This window comes from Syngnathoides biaculeatus, chromosome 10 (genome assembly GCF_019802595.1).
Source record: "Syngnathoides biaculeatus isolate LvHL_M chromosome 10, ASM1980259v1, whole genome shotgun sequence".
Classification (NCBI taxonomy): Eukaryota; Metazoa; Chordata; class Actinopteri; order Syngnathiformes; family Syngnathidae; genus Syngnathoides; species Syngnathoides biaculeatus.
In genome coordinates, this window is record NC_084649.1 from 16,446,177 (window position 1) to 16,471,521 (window position 25,345).

The 25,345-nt window shown below is 41.5% G+C and overlaps 1 protein-coding gene and 1 long non-coding RNA gene across 2 annotated transcripts; one reads left to right on the plus strand and one right to left on the minus strand.

The window, feature by feature from the left end:
* The first annotated feature begins 2,316 nt into the window (after positions 1-2,316).
* Positions 2,317-25,133, plus strand: mmel1 (membrane metallo-endopeptidase-like 1). Its single transcript, XM_061833779.1, has 24 exons — positions 2,317-2,523; positions 6,660-6,833; positions 8,459-8,506; positions 10,014-10,073; positions 10,180-10,341; positions 11,935-12,015; positions 12,263-12,358; positions 14,077-14,195; positions 15,086-15,151; positions 15,323-15,457; positions 16,443-16,532; positions 17,697-17,833; positions 17,921-18,014; positions 18,095-18,223; positions 18,485-18,583; positions 19,338-19,421; positions 19,510-19,613; positions 19,708-19,766; positions 19,827-19,946; positions 20,761-20,894; positions 20,969-21,034; positions 21,126-21,221; positions 21,350-21,426; positions 22,741-25,133. The coding sequence occupies exons 2-24, from the start codon at positions 6,677-6,679 to the stop codon at positions 22,838-22,840; spliced, it is 2,313 nt and encodes a 770-aa protein (XP_061689763.1). The 5' UTR covers positions 2,317-2,523; positions 6,660-6,676; the 3' UTR covers positions 22,841-25,133.
* Positions 15,336-18,031, minus strand: LOC133508072 (uncharacterized). The gene is made up of 3 exons (XR_009796968.1): positions 17,793-18,031; positions 16,398-16,508; positions 15,336-15,436 (listed from the first exon to the last, which is right to left on the minus strand). It is a non-coding gene; the product is annotated as an uncharacterized LOC133508072 (long non-coding RNA).
* Positions 25,134-25,345: the final 212 nt, after the last annotated feature.

The window sequence follows — 25,345 nt, forward strand, 5'->3', positions numbered from 1 at the left end:
TTGGACACCGCCGTCAAACACCACCACTATCTATCCAAACTAAGCGCTGTCTTTATAAGGGCAGAGTATTTGATAAAACTGCATTGTACCTCATTACCACGTACCAGTATACGAGACATAATGCCGTCACCAGTGTGTAAAAATCAATGGCGGAGGCGGGGCGAGGTCAGTTTATTTATGAAGCTTATTTGATACACACAGGAAGTGTCATGTGTATACATGAACAAAACAGGAGGAAACAAGAAAAAAAACTGAGTATTTTGTTTTTGAGTGATGTGGACTTTTTATCTGTCTGCTGTGGTGAAGATGGAGTCAGAAGGTGAACCTCTCAATTTACCAGTCGATATATGTTCCTGCCCTCACCTGTGGGTCATGACACGACCTAAAGAACAAGATCCTCGGAGGGGCTCAGTGTCGAGCCGCTGCTCCTCCGCATTGAGAGGAGCCAGATGAGGTGGCTGGGGCATCTGATCCAGATGCCTCCAGGAGACCTCCCTAGTCAGGTGATCCGGGCACATCCCACCGGAAAGAGACCCCGGGGACGACCCGGGACACGCTCGGAGAGTCTGGCCTGGGAACGCCTCGGGATCACCATTTAAAAAGCATGATTATTAGTATGTCCATTCATCCACTTTCTTCACTGTTTATCCTCACGAGGGTCACGGGGAGTGCTGGAGCCAATCCCAGCAGTCAATGGGCAGTAGGCAGGGTACACCCTAAACTGGTTGCCAGCCAATCACAGGGCACATAGAGACAGTCACAATCACACCTCGGGGCAATTTAGAGTGTCCAATTAATGTTGCAAGTTTTTGGAATGTGGGAGGAAACCCACCCAGGCACGGGGAGAACATGCAAACTCCACACAGGCGGGGCCGGGATTGAACCCGTGACCTTAGAAGTGTGAGGCCAACGCTTTTACCAGCTGATCCACTGTACCACCCAACTGACACTAAAAGGGTTTTTCACCACACAACAGGATTTTGACGTATATGGCTTTTTGTGACATGAACCTTGAAAATCCTCTCAAGGGATTTGTTTTGGAGAAGAAGCAGGAAGTGACGTAATTGGCAGACGCCCACTCTGGTGGGTTCGTGTGTTTATACCAGTTTTACCAGCGGGAAGGTAGCTCGTTGTTCCTTCGTGTTAGCCAAAATCCCGGCTCGTTTTATTGCTGGATATTGCTCGAACACTCGGGAGGATGGATTGACTCTTCACACCTTTCCAAAAGAGCCGGTTCGTCGTGAAAAATGGACTGCACAGGTGCAAAGGACGAGAGCTTCTAGGGTTCCAGGTGACAGGTAGGTATGTATAGAGCTCTAAAAAAAAAAGTTTGTGGGGGATGACGTAATCCTTCTTTCAGGGAACGGCTGTGTACGCTACGTACTGTCATACATACTGTCGGGGAGTATGTTAGTTAGTTAGAAGTGATCCGCATATCATCTGAATATGGCTCGAAACGATAGGGTAATATTGCCCCGGTCACTTCATTCGATTGTGAGATGTTCTCTTCTTCGAAAAGAGCTTCCGTGTCGGAAGGGGCATCGGAAAAATCCGAAAATCTCTGTTGTTCGTCTCCCATAGCAGGTGGCGCAACGCCTTCTTAATGGCGACTGTCCCAGTGTGACAGCTGAAACTGACGTTCCAGGCAATATGGCTACCACTTGGTTGTCGAGTGGGACTTCCGCAACTCTGCGCACGAATGACATGCTGACCGCTTGTATTTATTTTTTCGTATAGATGTTGAATTGAGGAATATTATATGTAATTTTCATAACAATATCTATTTTACAATAGGGAAGTCAGTGGCACTTCAATAACTGGATGAAGGGGCTGGGGAAAGGGAAGTGTGGCCATCCCTGCTAAAGCAATTGAACCCACGACCCGACCCGGAAAAGCGATAGAAGATGGATGGATGGATTTTTCTTGTAACCCAGAAAGAAATGCGTGATTGTTAAAATCATCTTTCTGTATATTTCCAAATTCTTTTGATCAAATTGTGGCCCTAAAAGGCACATGCTTGTAGTTATATTTGAAAATATATTTTGAAATTATTGACGTAGAGATGACATTTAAAAACCAAAACTATTCGATATTATGATTCAAGTAAATAAAGACAACAAAAAATTCACTTGTATTCGATCCCACCACCAAGCATGCATGCACACACACATTCCCAGCATTCCTCTTATCAGTAACGCACCTTCTTCCCTCCCTCCCTCTCTCTCTTTCTCTCTCTCTCTGTGTCTGTCGCCTCGCTCGCCCCCCCCCCTCCCCTACCCCCCCGAGCGGCATTGAGGTTCACAAGTGGCTCTCCCCCTCGACCAAACTGCAGCACGGACTCATTTCTCCACGCACCAGCTCTGAGTGAATGCTCACTCAGCAGGGGTGTTTTGAGATAGTAGCGCGCTGTGTGTGCGTGTGCGTGCGTGTGTGTGTGTGAGAGTGTGTGTGTGTATGCGTGGTGGTGGTGGTGGTGGGGGCAGAGGGGAGCAGCTCACCCACCTCCACCTTTCCCGTTCAAAGGTAAGATGCCGTTCTCCGTTGCCGGGGCGACCGCTAATAATGATGTTGATGAGGATGGTGCAAGAGTCACTTTAGAGGGGTTGTGAAAAGTACGCGTTAAGTGTTAATACTTCATGTGGTAGTTGAACGTAATTATTTACATTGGTGTCACATTTGAAGATTTATGACTCCACTTGGGGGCTTACTTCGTGTGGGGTAGAACTTTAGGCATTTAAATGTCTAAATGGTATTACTTATGCTAATATAAGCACCTTGACATAAATATGTCCTTGTGTGCACTTTTCCTTACTTGGAGTGTACAAATGATGCCCAAATTTGGACCTACATTGTATTTATAGCCATCCATAAATGTTCCTTTGCCGCTTATCCTCACAAGGGTCGCGGGGATTGCTGGAGCCTATCCCAGCTGTCAACGGCCAGGAGGCAGGGTACACCTTGAACTTGTTGCCAGCCATCACAGGGCACATCGAGACAAAAACGGCCGCACTCGCAATCACACCTAGGGGCAATTTAGGGTGTCCAATTAATATTGCATGTTTTTGGGATGTGGGAGGAAACCGGAGTGCCCGGAGAAAACCCCCGCCAGCACGGGGAGAACATGCAAACGCCATGCAGGCGGGGCCGGGAACGAACCCGGGTCATGAGAACTGCGAGGCCAACGGTCCACCAGCTGATCCACCATTCCGCCTATGTATTTCTATAAATTAAATATATTTATAGCTCAAAATCACATAAAGTAACAAAAGTTGTTTTCAATACATGAATATGCCACAACGCATTTAGAACAACACATTTAGAACATTAAAAAAAACATAAAAAATGTGTCCATTAAGATCAGGGTTAAGAATAATTTTGAAATTGTACGAATTTGATGGAAATACTATAAATGTATGTAACTAAGTGCATACGTGTATGGAAATATGTATAGGGGAAAAAAAGGGAGTAATTTCAAAGAGTAATATTTTTTCATTGTATTCTGATGTGTAATAATTTTATTGTGTACAAAATACATTTTGATTATGATGATTGAAACAAGCAGGTGCACTGTAAATAAAATGGTGCAATAGCTACACCCTACATCTGAAATTGATTAAAAAGATAGAAGAAAGAAAATAAGGGAAATTTAAAGGAATTGATCATTATATTTCAAATGTTTCTAAATATAAATGCTTTCCATTTTTTGGTACATTTTTCGGTCAGTAAAAAAGACAGCTGAGAGCTATTTATTATCATTTGTTTATGGTGCCCCCCAGCTTTTTTTTTTTTTTTTTTAACAAATTCAACTCATCTGAAGTCACTGTTGGAAGTGAGTCAAACATTCCATTTTCAAAGAAAGTGTTTTGGAAAAATGTTTGATGAAAATATTAGTGGCGTCACTGTGAAACAACTGGTGAGCACATCTGCCACACAGTTCTGAGGTTCGGGGTTCAAATCCCAGCCCTCCCTGTGTGGAGTTTGCATGTTCTCTGCGTGCGTTTTCTTCGGGAACTCCAATTTCCTCCCACATCCCCAAAACATGCATCATTAATTGAACACTCTAAATTGCCCCTAGGTGTGATTGTGAGTGCGTCCATGTGCCCTGTGATTGGCTGGCAACCGGTTCAGGGTGTACCCCGCCTCCTGCCCGAGGACAGCTGGATAGGCTCCGGCCCTCCTGCGACCCTCGTGAGGATAAGCAGCTCAGAAAATTGATGGATGGCATGATATAGTTTCTACAAGTGTGTTGTGACGGCCCCGTGTGCCATTCACCCGAGTCACCAGGAAGCGTTTCAACCTATTTTGACAATTGCAGAAATTGGTCGAGCATATACTGGATTAAATTTGTGATATAAGAATAATAAATAATAAATAAAATAATAATAAATGTGCATGATGTGCTACATCAGTGATTCCCAACCAGAACTCTTCAGGTGTGCAGCGGGAAATGATCAAAATTGGTCTGAAATTGATTATTTAAGAATTGATCTTCGTTCATCTATCCATGCCAGCGTTGTAGAATGACAAACAGATCAAATAACGGCTCTTCTATTAGATGGCAGAAATTACATAAATGACAGCCGTATCCATTTTTTGGTGTAGCATTTTAGTTTCTAGGCGTGCTGTACAATTTTTCAAATAGAAAATGTGTCTCGGCCCGGTAAAGGTCAAAAATTTGTGCGATATAATTTCCATGCAGTAGGTGAATTAAAGTCCAAAGTCTTTTAAATGACGGCGCTGGGCATTAAATACATATAACAGTGTTATAATATGTTACACAAGGCCTCCATTTAATGCTTTTATAACAGCAGACAGACGCGCCTCTCTAACAAGGCCCCCCATCCCACTCACTTTTCATGGCTAAATGCACACCCATGAGTATTCATGAGTGGGGGCTGGGGGGGGGGGTGTCCATGGGCCGGCGCGATATGACCCTGTGATTTACTGTCAGGCTAAATGATAGCGGGGGGGGGGGGGGGGGGGCGTGATGGAGGAACAGGTGGCGCACAACACAACAGAGGCAACGGCACGCTGCTGATTGGCATTGTCCTTCCGTCCACCAAAGCCACACACGCTCCTTTGCAATATTGACTTGACGCGCATGTAATTATGGGGTATGCAAATGAGCTCTCTTGAAACAGGCTTAGGCCTGAACGTGTGTGTGCGTGCGTGAAAGAGAGAGTTTTAATGGTGAAATTAGCCTTCGCCAAAACATTCAATTCTACGCCCAAACTATTGAAAGCATATGGAAAGCAGTGATAAGCCTGTGCTGTTTCACATTGCGCACTACACTGTAAGAAAGAAATTACAACACATATACTTATTCTGCATATATTTACGCCTATGAAATAAGACGAAGTAATTCATTCGTTCTGCTCGTCATAATAAGACCTCAATTGACTGACCATGCAACGCTTTAAGTTGTGAAATTTTAACTTTCTTATTTGTAAAAAGAAGTTACCCAGTGGCAATAATCACACTCCAGCCCCCCGCCCCTACACACCCAATCACAATATGAAAGTTGCAATGTGAAAAGAACTCTTAACATTTCACGTATACAACTGACATAAACTGATGAAGAAATACACACTTTACCCACGCACACAAATTCAGAATCTTGCAGAGAAGCTAGAGTATAGCTCAACACAATCATATACATGGGACAAAAAGTCCAGAATTGCTCATAATCGAGTCAAAATATTATGTTGAAAAAATCTGAATAGTTCAAGAAAAACTGTTGTAACAATATGTTTAAAAGACAATATAAAAATTCCAATGCGGAAAAAAGTCATTATATTTGAAGTTATTAAATCTGTGTGGAAATGGGGATGTTTAGCAAAGTGCCAAAAGTCATACTCACACACACACCCACACATGCACACACATACATCCAGAATCTTGCAAAGAAGCTACAGTATAGTTCAACACAATCATATAAATAGGAAATCCATCCATCCATCCATCCATCCATCCATTTTCTTAGCCGCTTATCCTCACAAGGGTCATGGGAGTGCTGGACCCTATCCTGCCTGTCAACGGGCAGGAGGCGGGGCACACCCTGAACTGGTTGCCAGCCAATCAAAGGGCACATCTAGACAAACAGTCGCAATCACAATCACACCTACGGGCAAATTAGAGTGTCCAATTAATGTTGCATGTTTTTGGGATGTGGGAGTAAACCGGAGTGCCCGGAGAAAACCCAAGCAGGCAGGGGGAGAACATGCAAACGCCACACAGACGGATCCAGGATTGACCCCGGGACCTCAGAACTGTGAGGCCAACGCTTTCCAGCTGAGACACTGTGCTGCCACAAAATAAAGTTGCAATGTGAACAAAAGTCATGGTGTTTTAAATGATTAAAGTTGTATGGAAATAAATATTTTTAGCAAAGTGTAAATAAGCCAAAAGTCACAAGTGTGCTGTGCCTTAAGATGGCATGGCCAGATGAATGCAATTTATCTCCGCCCGTCCCCCACCTTCAGCTGTCTTTAGCAGAACTTACATTTAGCTTCTTAATTGCACAATCACCTGCAATTTTCACTTTCTGCATAAATGAAGTATAATCAATTAACACCACCCAGCTCAGATTTTGAAAAGTCAGGGCAGTTGTAAATCGAGGTACCGCTGTACTATTTTTTTTTTTTTTTTTTGCACCCCAGAGGCTGCAATCAGGAGAATGGGCAAATCGGAAAGTCAAATGGACATCATGGAGAAATCGAGCAAATCTGGAAAACGCGGCTGGACGGTGGCTGAAATTGGCCTGTCTGTGCTCCTCCTTCTGGTCAGCTGCGCCCTGGCCGGCTTGGTGGTCCTCTACACATCTGCGCTGAAAGGTACCGAAAATGAGTCGTGTCGATGTGTCGTGAAAACAGCTCAGCTGTCTTTGCATGTCAGTCAAAACTGCACTTCTCTCTCTGTCACTTGTTGCATGGCATAATTTGTGGGCCTCGTGTACCATGGCCCGGCTAACCAATGGGGGTGGAATAAACAAGAAATCATAAAAGTGAATATTTTTCAAATGTTCATAATAATAATCTGCACCAAACCCAGGGAACCGTTTGTTTGATAAAAAGGTAGAGGCTCCGTCCAAGAGTTGAACCTCAAAAGAGGATGGGTCATTGAGCCAAAACACAGAAGCAATGCAACAAAACGGACTGAGAAAAAGAAAACGTTCACTTTCAACCTGACTTCAACCCAATTGAGATGCTGTGGCATGACCTCAAGAGAGCGACGCAGACACCAAGCATCCCAGGAATCTTGCTGAACTGCAAGAAAAGAGCAGTGGTCCAAAATGAAACCTGGTCCGCTGTGCAACAACAAGAAAATGTTTGGTACAGGTTTTTCCTGCCAAAGGAGAGTCAACTATTATTAAACCATAATGTTCACATACTATTTCCTCCATGTCCTCTGAATTTTTATGTTATGCTCGATAAAAATATTCAAACGTAATTGTTTGTGCGGTATTAGCGAATGCGGGCAGTTGTGATTTAGATCAAGATCAGACGAAATCCATCCGTCCATTTTCTTAGCCGCTTATCCTCACGAGGGTTGCAGGGAGTGCTAGAGCCTATCCCAGCTGTCAGCGTGCAAGAGGCGGGGTACACCCTGAACTGGTTGCCAGCCAATCGCAGGGCACATGGAGACAAACAGCCGCACTCACAATCACACCTCGGGGCAATTTCGAGTGTCCATTTAACGTTGCCTATTTTTGGAATGTGCGAGGAAAAACGGAGTGTCTGGAGAAAACCCACGCAGGCACGGGGAGAACATGCAAACTCCACACAGGTGGGGCCGGGATCGAACCCAGGCCCTCAGAACTGTGAAGCCAATGCTTTCCCAGGTGCGTCACCGTTCCACCTCAGATGACAATTTTTGCAGACATTTAAGAAATTCCAAAGGGTTCACATGCATCCTACAACTGTATTTAGGTACATTTTTAATTTAACTTTGGCACTCAATATGTTTTAAGTGGGGTTTTCTCCGGGCACTCCGGTTTCCTCCCACATCCCAAAAACATGGAACATTAATTGGACACTCTAAGTTGCCCGTAGGTGTGGTTGTGAGTGCGACTGTTGTCTGTCTGTTGTCTGTGCCCTGCAATTGGCTGGCAACCAGTTCAGGGTGTACCCCGCCTCCTGCCCGTTGGCACCACTCCCCGTGACCCTCGTGAGGATAAGCGGCTAAGAAGATGGATGAAAGGATGTTTTAACTAAATCATTAAGTACAGTTTTTTTTTTATTTCCTAGATACAATCACAGTGGTAATATCAAATAAACATTTTACTAATTGTTGGTCATTATGTTGGTACATGGAGAGGCAAGTGATACTTTGTATAAAAAGTTTGCAAACGACTGGTGGAAAGCTACGATGCCGATTATGTGTACCCTAACTGAGTTTGAATTTACTTTTTTAAAAAAAAAAAAACTTGTTTTTTTTTTTTTTCTTCCCCACCTTCTAGAACAATCTCAGCGCTCGACCGTGTCGCGGAGCTCAGCGGACTTCGGAGGTGAGCGGCTCCGTCATCTTAGGCAGCGAGCACGGCGCAGTGAGAGGGATAAAAGGTGTCACAGGGACGCGCCACCTCACTTAATACTCTTAAGTCTCTCTGCTGCCGAGTCAGCAGCGTGGCACAAAAGTCAGCGCTGACACACCAGAGTCCATTGTGCGACCAATCCATCCCAAATGCTCCACACCAGCAGTCTACACAATTACTCAGTGGTCCTTTTTTCAAACGGCATTTAAAAAATGCACTCAAATTCACCGCACCAGTTGCAGACCATCCAAGTAGAACTACTTTGTTCACAAAACGCTGCGTAGAACCCTGCAAAACTAAAACCGGGATCAGGGCAGAGCAGGTACAACCGGTAATGAGCTACGACAGCGTCATAACACTGAGGGGAAAAGGATTTCTACTTTTAGGGAAACATATTGAGTGGTGACCCCCCCCATCCCAACACACACCCACACTTCACATGATGGGTGAAGCTACAGAGCCACTTTCATACAAAAGCCGTCTGAAAACATGATCATCTAGAGCACAGGTGTCAAACCCAAGGCCCGGGGGCTAGATCTGGCCCGTCACGTGATTTTATATGGCCCGCAAAGCCAAATCTAGAGTCAATTTCCATGATTTCAAATTGTTTTATATGATAAATGATAAAGATGAGATACTACAAGCATTTTGCTGTTACCAAACATGAATAGTTGTAAAACACATTACCCTTGATTTCTGATTCCAAAACCAGTTCATAAATTATGTAAATATGATGAGATGATTAAATATTTTTATTCCACAGTCATAACGGCCCTCCGAGGGAAATCGGAACAACAACGTGGCCTGCGAGAAAAATGAGTTTGACACCCTTGATCTAGAGGTACTACCAAGTGGAAACATTTACAGGTGGAGTACCCCTCCCAAAAGTCAAAGTCAAAAGGTAAGCAGAGCTGCATAGAATTTGTTGGACGCAGATTATCGTTACCAAACAGCGCTAGTTTCCGATAAGCAGCATGTACTCCGTTCTTGTTTGGTGATGTGTCCATGTGGCGCATACACTCATCAACACATCTACAGCTCTCTTCTGTTCTTGCACTGCAGCTCTGCTTACCTTTTGTCTTTTGGGATAAAAGCGCTTCTCTGTAGGCCTCAGATATTCCTTGACAATAGTGAGTCACGGTGGCGGAAAGTCCGAATCCCGCTGTGATGCCACAATGCGTCAAAATTCCAGACCGGCTCATGCTCAGACATTTTTGGAAATAGGCAGCTCAGAAATACTTGGACGTTTAATTTCACACTTCATAGTTGGGCAGATTGGCGGATTGTATACTCGCCATGAAAAACTCCATTTTACTTGCCACGCCCCTTTCAAATGAGAATCTTGCTACTGTTTAGTGCTGTATAAAGCTCCAAGTCAAAACCTTTGTTTAAAGCCAAAATAGTACAACTTTTGGAGGATTTGACCTTCTTCGGTTCCACAGGAGCAAGTGCATTTTTATTTTATTTTTTTTGCATCCAGGTCAGCTGTTTCGCTCCAACCTCAACAGTGTGTGCACAACTGCAGACTGTGTCACAGCAGGTAAAAGCTTTGAAGAATTTTTTAAAAATGTAAAAAAACGAGTCTCATTCCAACATTAAAGCTACCCCCATGCCCCCCACCCCCCTGATCTTTTCCTCTCCTAAAGCGTCACGGCTCCTGCAGAACATGGATGCGTCGGTGAAGCCTTGCGATAACTTCTATCAGTACGCCTGCGGGGGTTGGCTGGAGCGCCACGTCATCCCCGAGACCAGCTCGCGTCACAGCGTCTTTGACATCCTCAGGGACAAGCTGGAGATTGTACTTAAAGGTCAGTCGGGTTGCCAAATATAAAAAAGATCAAAGATTGTACGTGACTGTCCTGAAAGGCCGGCTTTTTTATTTATTTATTTTTAAAGATGTGTGAGGAGAAAGTCAGTGTGGCAACTCGTGATAAAATAGCTTTGAATTTTGGGGAAGGCGTTTAAACGTGAACATTAATCAGATTCACATTTTAGGAATTATTTCATATAATGTCAAGGATTGAAAAAATACAAATCAATAAATATTTGTACACACATCCAGTACGCAGGCAATTTTCGCTCCCTTAAAGCATGTCATTTTTCATTAAAATTAATCACTTAAAAAATAAAATTGATTTACGAGTCTATTATATTAAAAATGTCAAGTTTTATATCAGCATACACGCGACGCTACTGATGGATTCTTTTAAAATGAAATACAAATAGTGATTCATTACTGTGTTATTTCTATATTATCTATTTTTTTAATAAAAAAAATATTTCAGATTGATTTACTGGTCTTTCAAAAATGTTTTTAAAAATATTTTTAAATAATACATTTTGATACTGCTGTTTTAAATAAAAACTAAATGATGGATTTTTTTCAAAATTTATTATATTACTATTTATAAATATTGATTTGTTACTGTATTATTTCGAAATTATCTATCTTTTTAATTAAAAAAACATCTTTCAAATTGATTGACTGGTTTGGATTGGATTTTTTCCAAAATGTTTTAAAAAATATATTTTTAATGAAAATACATTTTTGATACTGCTGTTTTAAATTTAAAAAAATGATGATTATTTTAAAATTTAATATAAATATTGATTCATTACTGTATTATTATCTATTTTCTTAATAAAAAGATATTTTAAATGGATATACTGGTCTTTATTGGAGTTTTTCAAAAATGTTTTAAAAAATATTTTTAATAATACATTTTTGATACTGGTGTTTTATATGAAAATTACAAATGATTGATGCTTTTAAAATTAAATATTGATTCATTACTGTATTTATCAAAATTATCTATTTTTTTAATTTCAAATTGGTTTACCGTTTTTTTAGTTGGTTTTTTTAAAAACATTTTTTAATGAAAATACATTTCTGATACTGCTGTTTTAAATAAAAACGAATTATTCATGTACATATTTTCACTAATTATACTCACTAATTTCTGTGCTCTCTATTACATTTTATTTGTTATTTCTTTAATGGAATGTATATTTTGTATTGAAAAACTGCTGTTTTAAAAGAAAACACCGAAAAAGGGGTAAATATAAAAAGGTAAATATTCTTAAATGAAACAAATCACACTGAATCAATGTGCTGTACTAAATTAAGAATAAATAAGAAGAATAAATAATAATGAAGAATAAAGAATCTTTAAATATGATATTGAATATAAATACAAATATTTTTAAATCAAACAAACCCCATCAATTTTCTTCTCTGAATGAAATATTTTCAGGTATAAAAATGTTATTTTAGTATTTATTTGGTTTGATTTATCCCAAAATTCCTTGCTGCTCTGAATTAAATATAATGTTTCCCACGTTGGATATTTATTTGGCATTAATACAAAGGCTGTGGATCTATGTTTTGTCCTGCTTTTCAGGCGCTTTAGAGACGGAGAGAGAAGAAGAGAGAGATGCCATCAAGAAGGCCAAAGTCCTTTACACCTCCTGCTTGAATGAAAGTAAGTTCACCAGTTGGCTACAATAAAAGTGCGATAGATTATTGCAGGATGTCACCAGATTCTGGTATGGGCTCTCTCAGGTCAAAAAACTCACTATGTTTGCGCTAATCTCTACTATGATTACCGAACCTTGAAAGAGATCTAACTCCTACATGGACAAAGATTATAAAGAAAAAAAATGTTGAATAGAGCTCTTGTGTTGGACCTGTGCAGACGTCTTAATGTTGTAAACTGTTTACTTATTTAGGCCTCATCGAGCAACGCGATTCTCAGCCCCTGCTGAGCCTCATCGACATTATCGGCGACTGGCCTGTGGCTTCTGCGGACTGGAACGCAACCTCTGGTAAAAAAAAAAAAAAAAAAGAAAGAAATGCATAAAAAATTTATGCCCTACACCCTCAAAAATAAAACTCTTCTACTTTGTAAGTAAGAAATAATTCCTTGCCAAGGAGACAAGAAAATATTTTGGGGGTGAATTATAACAGAGCAATTTTAAAGGGCGTGCAAAGACTTTGCAGAAGACCACAACGATTAAACAGTTTACACATAAAAAGCTATTTGGAGGCAGGACGGTGGGACAGCTGGAAAGCTCTGAGATCCCGGGTTCGATCCCGGACCCGGCTATGTGGAGTTTGCATGTTCTCCCTGTGCCTGTGTGCAACACTAATTGGACACTCTAAATTGCCCCTAGGTGTGATTGTGAGTATGGCTGTTTGTCTCGATGTGCCCCGCAATTGGCTGGCAACCAGTTCAGGGTCTACCCCGCCTTCTGCCCGTTGACAGCTGGGATAGGCTCCAGCACTCCCCACGACCCTCGTGAGGATAAAGCGGCTAAGAAAATGGATGGATGGTTGAAGCTATTTGGAAAGATGGAAAGATTTGAGCAGTCACACAGGGCACTTGGTCCGGTGAGGTGGAGAGGAGGTTGCCATCAGGAGAGTGGTCACTTCGGGAGGGAGTGTGGTGGTGAAAAGAACTAGGGATGAGGGGCCTGATTGAGTAGAAGGACTTAGAAATGTCTGGAGTTGTGGAATGGGAAGCCAGTGGAGTTTCCGTAGGCCAGGGTTGACGTGCTCACGGGAGCGGGTGTGCGTGAGCAAGTGGGCAGTTCAGTTCTGGATATACTGAAGTTTATCGGGAAATTGGGTGGGTGAGCCAGAGAGGATACAGTTAGTCTTGTAGAATTTGATCGTTATGAAAGCCTCGATCGGTGTTTCCGCTGCAGAGAAGAAAAGGCGACGACGGCGATGTTCTTGAAGTGAAAAGAATGCAGTTTTTGGGATGCTCTTGATGTGCATCTTGAAGGTCAACAAACCAGGGCGATGTAGTGAGACAGAAATTATTTGTTATTTTGATGAGCAATTCGGAACCAGTGATTAACATATTTATTGCCACTGAGTTGAAGAAACTTGCTTTGCAACCAAGAATTGTTGTCAGTCAGGTTTCAGTGGTTTTGTCAGACAAGCGTCCAGAAAAGGGCCCTGTGACAGCTACTTCTGTTTGACTCAGTTTTGTATCTGCTGTGTCCATATTTGGGTCCTGATAAGTACGTGGCAGATCCCTGGCTGGGTCCCCAATGGGATGGGCTTGCTGACTTGGGCCCACTTGCAGGTGGACCCTTCCTCAATCTGCCAGCTCAGCAACTCCGTGGAGCAGTTGACTAACTTGCTTGTGATACAGTATAAGAACACGTTTTGACTTTTGTAATATTACTTGTGGCCAACTATCGAGTCTGTTCTTCTGCTATGGATCACAATCCTATCCCCCTTTTCCCTTCTGTCCCCTAATACTCTTCTTGCCCAGCTGCAATTTCAATAAACATGAGAATAATTTAAAAATTAAAAAAATAAGCAGCGTGAGAATTTGAAACTCCCCTGTTGCTAAGCAAAACTGTTTCAGTACAAAAGGCATACAGCTGAACAGGACAGTTGGGAAAAAAAAAACATCCAAAATGTTCTTTTTATTATTTGATGCTTCGATGGTCGAAGTCCTCAATATTTAATGACATGGGTTCTACACGAGTTCTGTTCATATGGACAAAATGTTTTTCTTTTCCCGCAGAGGAAGAATGGAGTCTCGAGGACACCCTCGCCATAATGACGGCTCGCTTTCACAAGAAGGTTCTCCTGGACATGTACGTGTGGACCGACGACCGGGATTCTCAACGTCATATCGTTTACGTAAGAGCGACGTCTCTTCATAATTGTTTACATTCAGATTGTTTACTGCACATCCACAGAGGAATCATGTTTTCATCACTGAACGAATCATTCTACCAACAAATATAACCTGGACAAAAAATAGACTAACTATTTAAAGAAAGAGTCTGGCTTTGCAACAATCTGAACGGCAATGCAATGTTACCAACATAGCTAATTTTCCGACCACTTTGGTGACTATTCTTTAAAACTCATTAGCAAAAAAAACTCGAGATATTTTTTGTGGTCTTATTGGACACCCGTGTAGACTAAGGAGGAGATGTTAACCTATCTGCATCCAGACTGCAAATGAATAGCACAAAGTCACCACTGGCTCATTAAACCATATCCTCCTTCCATCTGAAACAATTCGCAAAATTCAGAACACCCACACAAAGACATTTTCAAAAACAGGGAGATAACAAAATATATAATTTGTAGGTTCATTTCACATTTGACGGGTGGGCAGAGACAAACCGATACATATAAAAAACAATTCTAAACACAACACAACGCTGTAAAAGTGCCATTAATATAAAACTCAAAGGCTGCACCAACATTTAACTTTCATATGAAGGTGGGGCCCTCGAAAATATGGTCTTGCGGGGCGCAAATGGGCCACGGGCCCCCAGTTTGAGACCACTGGTTTATATTATATGTGTACTGCGATTGGCTGGTGACCAGTTCGGGGTGGAGCCCCTCTTTTGCCTAAAGATAGCTGGGATAGGCTCCAGCACCCCCGCAACCCTACTGCGGCTAAACGATAAAGAAACTGATGGATTGATGAATTGGTACAAAATATGTACAGTATCTGTGATATTATTATATCATGATCTTACAATACATGATTTATGATCTTGTATATTATTTAGATCGACCAGCCAGGACTTGGAATGCCATCGCGAGATTACTATTTTAACGATGGAAACTACAAAAAGGTGACCAATTTCATCAATCTTTATTTTCTTGAGGAATGTGTAACACTGCATAGAATTTATGTTTCCTGTGTGATCAACAGATGGAGCTTATTGATAACACTATACATTAATCACTGTAAATATAATAAAACTCACTTTGTTAACTAATATGTTGGAGTCATGTCATCATAGGTACGAGAGGCCTACCTCCACTTCATGGTCTCCATCGCCAAGATGACCCGGGAAGACAGGAACTTGACACAGGATGATGAGGGTGTGTGGGAGGAGATGATGCAAGTGTTGGACCTGGAAACAGAAATCGCCAACGTGAGTGTGGCGTCACAAGAAAAAAAAATCCAGGAGGCAAAGAAAATGGATGGATGGATATTTATTGTAATTATGACTTTGCAGTAGAGAACATGCAAACTCCACACATGCGAGACCAGATTTGAACTGTGAACCTGATATACTAACCTGTCGCCCACCATTCCACTTCTTTTATGACACCTCCATCCATCCATCCATCCATCCATCCATCCATCCATCCATCCATCCATTTTCTTAACCGCTTATCCTCACAGGGGTCGCAGGGAGTGCTGGAACCTATCCCAGCTGTCAATGGGCAGGAGGCGGGGTACACCCTGAACCGGCCAGCCAATCGCAGGGCATATAGAAACAAACCACGATTTGCACTCACAATCACACCTAGGGGCAATTTAGAGTGTCCAATGAATTTTGCATGTTTCTGGGATGTGGGAGGAAACCGGAGCGCCAGGAGAAAACCCACGCAGCCTCGGGGAGAACATGCAAACTCCACACAGGCGAGTCCGGGATTGAAACTGGGATCTCAGAACTGTGAGGCCAACGCTTTCCAGCTGATTCACCATGTTGTGACACCTAAAAATAAATTTTCTTCATGTTTTTTCGTGTAATTATTTTCTCAAAGCATTAACTGCCATGAACATCCATAAAAATGTACATGTTTACAGTTAATTATAAAATACTACAAAAAAGTGCCCTTTCAGTCAAAATGTAAACACAACGGGCATCATGTCTTAAACAATGTTCCGCAGGATCGAGCCAGTGGCTTTCTTTCTTGTCATCCCAAAAACAATGTATTAAAAAAAGCTTGCTGCTCATGTCTTTTTTTTTTCAGAAAAAATTACTGCAAGAGAAAAGTTGCTAAAGATAGCGACCAAATCACCGTGAATCTGCTTTTGTTCAGTAGCCCCTCTCTTTTCCCAGTTTCAGGATGTTTGCTGCTCACCTTGCACCATTTGCACAATGACGCCGATGATTTTCTTCCTTCCAGGCCACATTGCCAGCCGAGGAGCGGCAGGACGTCACCGTACTTTACAACAAGATGACGCTGAACGAGCTGCAGAGCACATTCAGCTTTAACGTGAGTGTCTGGTTCCAGAGATAACAAACACGACAACGGGAAACAGTTGATTACAATGCAGCAGTTAGACAAAAGAAAGTAATTAACACGAACGTGGCAATGGGAATCTACGAGAGCGGGCTGCTATACGTGATTAGATAATACTGTAATGTCTTTGTGTTAAGACTTGGTGAAGCAGCCTGTGGCTCATTTTTTGTAACTGACAAGAATTAGATATTATGGTCATAAAGCAATGTGACAGCAGCTGCTGTTATTCCGACGACCTTATATACTGAATTCCTTTCATTTGTTTTTGTTAATTGCCCTTTGCAATCTCTGCCCATCTGTCCAGGAGACTGCACCTGCTTCGGATAGAGGGGTAATTTGGACTAATTCTCTTTGTAGGAGTTCGTCAAAGTACGAGACCAAGAATTTGTCCAAAATGGCAGCGACAAACCAAAAACAGACAATTTTTTTGTTCAATTTCAGGCACTGGTCCTTGAGACGTTTTCGTGCACCGTGAAATCAAAGACGTGCCCAACTGATTTCTTGTTGATTGGTTAAACCACATGACATGTACAAGGACGGGTGTTTCCAAATTCACAGAGGCCCCTTAAACCCTCTTGTTCTTGAAGGAATCATTTGACGCTTGATGTTCTGCCATCTTTACGTGGCGTACAATTTGGTATCGCCCATCTGTCAAGGATACCTGTGTCTTATTGGTTCTCATTCAGGTAAATTCCCAATGAGGAATTTGTCAAGGCCAAGAAGCAATGGACTCCAACCAGAATGACTGCTTCAAAACACAATACCAGCCAAGACATCCTGTTCAATTTCAAGCATAAATGCATTCATTATTTTTTGTGGGTATGATAAAACGCTTCCACCAACTTTCAAATATCGGGCAATTTTTTATCTAACTTCACTGCAGACTACTAGGAATTGAATTTGGGAACATTGTGATTAGGACCCCTACATTTTTTTTTCACTGGGATACACATGCTGGCAAATATTAACGAGTTTTTGAGCAGGTTCAGGCTTCTATTAAGCAATTTTTTCATCAGAATAATACAAAATACATAATTTCAAGCTTGGTAGCCTTCAGCTACTTAAAAGAAAACTGATTTGCAGCATTTCTATAGTAATATAGAATATAATAAGAAAAAAAGAATATTTGTTTTGCAGGGTTTTAATTGGACACGGTTTATCCGGGGTGTGCTATCCAGCGTGTCTCTGGAAGCGCAGCTGGAAGAGGAAGTGGTGGTATATGGCTCGCCGTACCTGGACAAGATGAACGAAGTCCTCTCCAGACACAGTGTTCGGTCAGCACAAGATACAGAAGTATAAGCGTGATGGGAAAAAAAGAGAGAAAATGAAATGATAGTACAAATATTTGGACATATGTTCAGAACAATGCAGAACTACCTCACCTGGCAGCTGGTCATCGATCGAGTTAACAGCCTGAGTCGACGTTTCAAAGAAACCAGAGCCCGTTATAGGAAGGTAAACTCCACCGCAACATCAAGATTGCGTACGGAATTTTTTAAAAATTGCTCCTGGGTTAACGCTTGTGTGCATCTCAGACTCTGTATGGCACCACGGTGGAGGATGCCTGGTGGCGAGAGTGTGTCCGTTACGTCCAGAGCAGCATGGAAAATGCTGTCGGTGCCCTTTACGTGCGTGAAACGTTTGCTGGAGAAAGCAAACGAATGGTGAGGAACGTCTCGCTCACTCTCATGATGTCCTGTAAAATTTACGTTGCAAAGAGCAGATAGAAATGCTTTGGATAAAACAAGTGTAGAGGAGTTGCCATGATCCATCCATCCATTTCTATCCACTTTAACCTGTTGAGAGTCACGGGACACTTTAGCCTTTCGTAGCTGACTTCAGGCAAAAGGTGGACAACACCTTGAGCAGGTCATCAGGCAACCACAGTGAATGTTACCATCATCCTTGTTTCTTCGTGTGTACAGGTCAGTGATCTCATCGGAAAGATTCAGACGGCATTTGTCGAAACACTGGAGGAGCTAAGGTGGATGGATGCACCCTCCAAGGAGAAGGCCAGAGAAAAGGTAGGCTTACATCCATCGATCCATCCATGCATTATGCTGCATTCAACTGAGTCTTGGTCATGGGGGAGCAGTCTAAGCAGGGAGACTTAGCCTACCATTGATGCGGACACCTTCTAAAGCTTCACTGGGTCGATCTCTAGCCAATCCGAGGCCAGCTGGGAGAATGTGCTTCCACCATCTTCGACCTCTGGCCTGGGATGTCCTCTTGGTTGTATATTCCCATGAATACCACCAGTAGTTATCTGTGATAAAGGCCCAAGCTAACTCAGCTGCTTCCTCTTCATATGGAGCTACACCATCTCTACTCTGAGTCCATCCCCGATAACCAAGTCCAGACAATTTTGTTTTGTTTCATGCCGCCCCACACAGAATGCCATGCTGGGCAGCTCCCCATACTGCCCATGTGAAAGACCGCCACTGGGTATATGGATCCCGTCCCAATATATCCTGTCAACGCGCGATTTATGTCATCGAAATAGAGATTGGTCGCATCTACACACACCTGCACTCTGCCCTAACAACAGACAACATATTTTGCACATGCAGTTTTGTTTATGTCCCCCATCATTAATAGAGAAAGATTCATTATTTGAAATATGTATAGATGGGAATGGTTAAAACCAAAAAAAAGGGAGATGAACATTATATTGTAGTTGGACACTAGCAAGTAGAGTACTTATGATAGTAACAGAGTGTCACTGCATCCATGCAGATATTCAAAATGGTCATCCGAATTGTGGTGTATCTCCTGCAGGCCATGGCCATCAAAGAGCATATCGGCTATCCAGATCACATTCTGCAAAACAGTAACCACAAACTGGACCAAGAATATGCACATGTAAGAATAAAGATCATGTGTTTTAGTTTAGAGAATTACAAAAAATATATATACACATCCATTCATTTGGACTGCTTTGCCCATTCAGTTGAATTTTAGCCAGGAACACTACTTCGAGAACATCCTGGAGAATCTCAAGTCCGAGGCCCACAAGAGTCTGAAGAAGCTCAGAGAGCCAGTGGATCCCAACTTGTAAGTTGATACTCGATGAAGGATTAAGGCTCAAGTATTTTGTGCTGGGGAATGCTTTATGACCGGATTGTAAACATTCCTGGTCGCTCCTCAGGTGGATCATTGGTGCTGCTGTGGTGAACGCTTTTTACTCTCCCAACAGAAACCAGATTGGTAAGATCTTCACACCTCTGAACAGCCTCTTCAGTTACATTTTTAATTTTGTGTTTCCAGTGTTTCCAGCGGGTATCCTGCAGCCACCTTTCTTCAGTAAACATCAACAACAGGCTCTGAACTTTGGTGGAATCGGAATGGTCATCGGCCACGAGATCACACATGGATTTGATGACAATGGTATGAATTAGTAAATGGTGCCAACTTTGAATACAGAACTAGTACTGCAAGAACCTGCGACTTTGTTGTTGAGTCATGTTATTACCGTGCCTGCATGTGGATACTCAATTTTTTGCAGGTATTCCAGTTTCTTGAGTCTATAAAGGGTTTCCTTCAATTCCTTGATATTCTCCAGGTGCTCTACATTACTCTGTGCATCGAGTGTTTCTTTGGATACTGCACTTTTCTCTGGGTAGACAGGTTTTCTGCGAACACTCCAAGTTTCTCTGCATGCTCAGGATTTCCTTGGGTACCCCAGCTTTCCTGTGTACTTTTGTTTTCTCCAGGCACTAAAGTTTTCTCTAGGAATTTCAGTTTGTCTCTGGTACTCCAGCTTTCTTTGAATATTTTTGTTTTCTTTGAATACTCCAGTTTTCTCTGTGGACTACAAGCTTCTTTAGGTAGTCCAGTTTTTTCTCTTTACTCAAATGTTTGCCAAGTAGCAAGGTTTTCTCCAGCTACTATAGTTTTCTGTATTGTATTGTAGTTTCTCAGTGTATTAAGTGTGTCCTTGGATACTCAAATTTTCTCTGATTAAACCAAGTTCCCTTGAGTTCAGTGGTTTTCCATGGGTATTCAGTTTTTCTTGGGGTACTCTGGTTTTTGCCACTTTGGCCTGATGGCATTACTTACAGGCCCACACTTCCTCGACAATGGATGAAATACAGAGAACAGATTTCAGGGTGGACTGTACATGTGACAAAATCTGAAATAATCGACATCTGAGAACAAGATGTGATCAAATTAACGTAGCTTACATGCTTTTCCCCGGCAGGGCGTAATTTTGACAAGGACGGAAACATGCTCAACTGGTGGAGCAATTACTCTGCGGAGCATTTCAAGGAGCAGTCACAGTGCATGGTGCAGCAGTACGGAAAGTTCAACTGGAAGCTGGCGGGTGGGCAAAATGTAAGAGTTGTTCATGACTGAGGATCAAACAGACCGTGACGCGTTTGTGTGCATTCATGGGCTTGTCTTTGTAGGTAAGCGGAATCAGCACTTTAGGGGAGAACATCGCAGACAATGGAGGGGTTCGCCAAGCCTACAAGGTGAACTGTTAGATGCTAAAATACATGAAGGATTTAAAGCTACACACGACACATGGGATGTGTTTTGAAGTTGGCTTTTATTTGTTTACAGGCTTACCTCAAGTGGGTGGAGACTGAAGGGGAAGAGCCTCGCCTGCCCGGTCTAGACATGGATCACAAGCAGCTGTTCTTTCTTAACTTTGCCCAAGTAAGCAAAAACTACAATAAAACAGTGATAAGTGATCATTTAAAGGGGTACAAAGAGTCAGAAGCACGTTGCAGTGGACCGGTCCTTTTCAAAAAGCCCTGCCTAAATGATCCCTCTGCTTTATCCAGGTTTGGTGTGGTGCTTATCGGCCCGAATATGCGAGCCAGTCCATCAAGACAGACTCTCACAGCCCATTAGAATACAGGTAAGTGAGATGAGTGCCATCATCTTAAATAATCCATTGATGGCCAGAAACTACAGTAGGGAAAAAAAAAAAAAAGAGAGAAATCAGACAGCTATCAGTTGTGGAGTTCGTTGTGGCATGGTGAAACAGTGGTTAGCACTGCTGGTTCACACTAAGAATGTTCCAAGTTTGATTTCATTTTGAAGTTTCTGAGTGGGGTTTACATGTTCTCCCCATGCTTTGGTTCGGGTACTCAATTTTTCTCTAGGTACGCCAGTTTTCCCTGTATATATATTTCCCTATATATATATATATATATATATATATATATATAGTGACTCAAAGTTTCTCCAGCGACTTTCCCTTGAGACTCTAGCTTAAGTTACTGGAGTAGGGTCCAGGCTCCTTTGGGGACTCTATGATTCTCCAGGAACTCCTGTTTGTTCTAGGTACTCCAGTTTTTACTGGATGCTCTGGTTTCCCCCACAACCAAAGATGTTCTGTTAATTTCCAGTCAGTTGCTGTAAACAAGGTGCCTTTCTGTGTGGAGTTTGTTTTTTTTCCCATACCTGCATCTGTATAGCCTGGGCAGTTCAGGTTTTTCCTTCGGGTTTTCTTTGGAGACTCCAATTTTCTCTATGGAGTCCAGAGTTCTCCGGACACTCCAGGTTTCCTCTGGGGACTCCAATTTTGTGGGGGGTGCAAGCCAGTTTTCCCTGTTTACTATTTTTCCAGGTACCCTACTTTAATAAACAATCTAAAATGTTAGGTTGAGTTGCAGTCAATTAATTCCCTTGAACAAGGCACGCACACAAGCTACATGGTTGTCGCTGACTGAATCCCAGGGATAGGTTTAGAATTACGTTTCACAACAGGCTTGAAAGACGGATATTGCAAACTCATCTTTGTCATGTGTTTTTGTTGACTTCATTTTGATTAGATTTTGTTTAATACTTTTTCAGGTTTTCTTGTGTAATGTTCATGTCTTTACCGGTTCTCGTCAGCCTTCTAACCTTGTGTCAACCAATTAGCTCCCTCAAGCCACTCGTGTCGTGTGTATGTCATATTTCCCGAGGCCTGTCATGCAAGTTTTCGTGTTGTTTTTTTGTGATGACTGTTGAGTCTCCCCTGTTTGTTACTTTGAACCTATTTTTTGGGACTTTGTTACCTTCCACATGGCTTTTTTGCCTTTATATTTTTGGGAAAATAAAACCTCCTTTTTGAGTACATCCTACCCTCCAGCCTTACCACCCTTCCCTGCACTTGGGTCCACCTTCTTGCCTCTAACCCAATTAAAACATACCCTGACAATCTTTGTCTTGTTTTTGTCCTCAGGGTTCTTGGTTCGCTCCAAAATTTTGAAGCTTTCTCAGAGGCATTCCAGTGCCAAAAAGGCAGTCCGATGAACCCCGAGCAGAAGTGTCGCATCTGGTAGAAGGCTTTATATGCTTCGTATGTCGTAAAGGAGACCCAGTCTTCACGCTGACTGTCTGCAAGGACTCCGTTCATTTGGGCTGACACCGATTATTCCAGTCACAGTTGTTGTATTTGGAACTGGTGACATCTTGGGTTAGTTTCATAGCTTGAAAGCAAACTTTTTGGTGGATTCACGAGGCAACACTAACATTTTCTGTGAAGCAATTTTTATTTTACCAGGAATGTTCTGTGCAGATCGTTAAAGCAAATCTTTGTGATTAATTCATGAATGTTTTAATTCAACCGCCGTGAAGTGTACCACCGTGAGCGTTTGCCGAAGTAATGAAAACATTGGCAGCTACAAGAGAATTAGTTCCACTCTGTGAGTTTGCCAATTGACTGCTACATCCAGAAAATTACCTGAGATTTAAGACTTCAATCTTTGCAGCTTGAACCTCAAATTAACATTCTGAGGGAGCGGCAGGTTTTAAAAATAAGTCAGCAAAGATTTAAATTTTGTCTTTCCAGAAGCTTTTGTTTGAGTGTGCACATTACTTGTAGTTGAGGATACAAATAGTGATTCTTAAGAATGTGAACCCAGAACGAGGAACCTGTCCAACCCATGATTTGTTTGAATTTTAACTGATAGTTTGAGGAATACATTTTCTTCAGACGGTTAAATGTTAACCTCATGAAATATTTTCATACAGTACAGATCCCTATGTTATGTAGTACGGTAATTGTTGTCATATTATAAAAGCAATGTAGTAAAGATTACAAATGATATTTCCCATTTTGTTAGGTTTTACTGTCACCAAAAATGTGAAAGAAAAAAAAAAGTTAGCGACAAGTGACAATAAGTCCCCGTTTTGCTTTTAGTTTCATTATTCACATTGTACATATTGTCTAACTGTAATAATTAATTCCCACCCCCCCACCCTCAAAAAACAGTTTTTAAGGCATTTCTGGATTATTTCTTTTTTTTGATCATCTTGTGTTTTTGGTCGAATTTTGAGTCATACGATCTTGGAAGTGTTGAGTTCAAAGAGTCTGTTGTATAAACACGTCTGGTAGCCAATTTATTTTGAATAGTCAAACAAGAGAAATCCTGATTGTAGCAAAGCTGTTTAAAAAAAAAAAAAGAAATTTGCTGTTGTGAATACGACTTTTGACAATAATTCCCTTTTCATTTTTAGTGCTGTAATACATATTTTCCACGTTGACTCATGATTGCTGATTCCAACACAAAAAGTCACCCAAACTTTGCAAAACCAAAAAAAAAAAAAAAAAAAACATTTGCCTACTACTTTGAAACAAGTACAAGGACAAGGAGGTAACAAGGAAGACCTCATTTGTTGCCAAGATGTAAAAAAGTAACAACTTTTGCATTTCCTATTGTGAGTACCACTTTTACAATCTTTTTGTTTTTCTCCTTTGGTGTCATTATGCTTTGCTTGTTGTCTTATCACCCTTGATTTTTGGCAAAAATGTCAACGCAAGTTTAAAAAAAAATGATACATACTATAACAAGTCATTATGTATTGTTTTATCGCATTTTTTTTTTTTTGGGTGACGATGTGGATTTGAGCTTTCTGGAATCGTTGTAGTCTGTAGGAATTTTTGGACACAAACGCTTACACAAGAACGGCCGACTGAACAGGCAGCGGCAAGTAGAACCTCACATTGAGTTCATGGAGAGGAAAGGACAACAATGCCTTGTGACCGCCAATAAGACCCCGGACGAATGGGGCTGGGACTGTTATTTTCTATATTCTTATTACCAAGTAACGGCAGGAGACTCAAATCGGAGTATAGACGGAGATAGTTGGAGGGCGTAGAGTGGTGTAATTAATGTTGCTTCTGTGGTGTAGAGAGCTTAAAATAAACACACACACATTCAGGTTGCCTTGTGACTGTTTAGTCTGAATGTCCTATAGTCTACAAGATAAGTACTAGATATACATTTGTTAGTGTACTTCTTTGATGTTCTTCACAGGATTATTCACATGTAGACACATCAGGTGACATCTACATGGTGAAACTGTGCTGTTATTACCAGCCAAGTACTTATATAGATATATAAATATATATACATACGCAAACACACACACACATAGAACTAGAGTGTATTTCATATATGTGACACACACACACACCACACACACACACACACACACACACACACACACATATGTGAGAGGAGGGGAATTTATCTATTTATAAGATTTCATTGTTGGTTTGCCCAATTTCAAATGTATAAATGTTTTATGAATATTCCTGCTGTTAATTTGATTTCTAAGACTGCTATTTTTGTGAACTGTAAAAATTGCCATTAAAGTGAATGTCCCAACAAGATGAACTCCATTTTATTCTATATTTGACTTTTTGTTTTTCACACCATCTTTTAAATGTTTCACTGAATCAAATGTGACACATGGTAAAAAAAAAAAAATGTTTAAAAAAATAATAATAAAAAAATAAACATGGTATTAACAAGTGGTTGCATTGATTTTCGAGTTTTGGA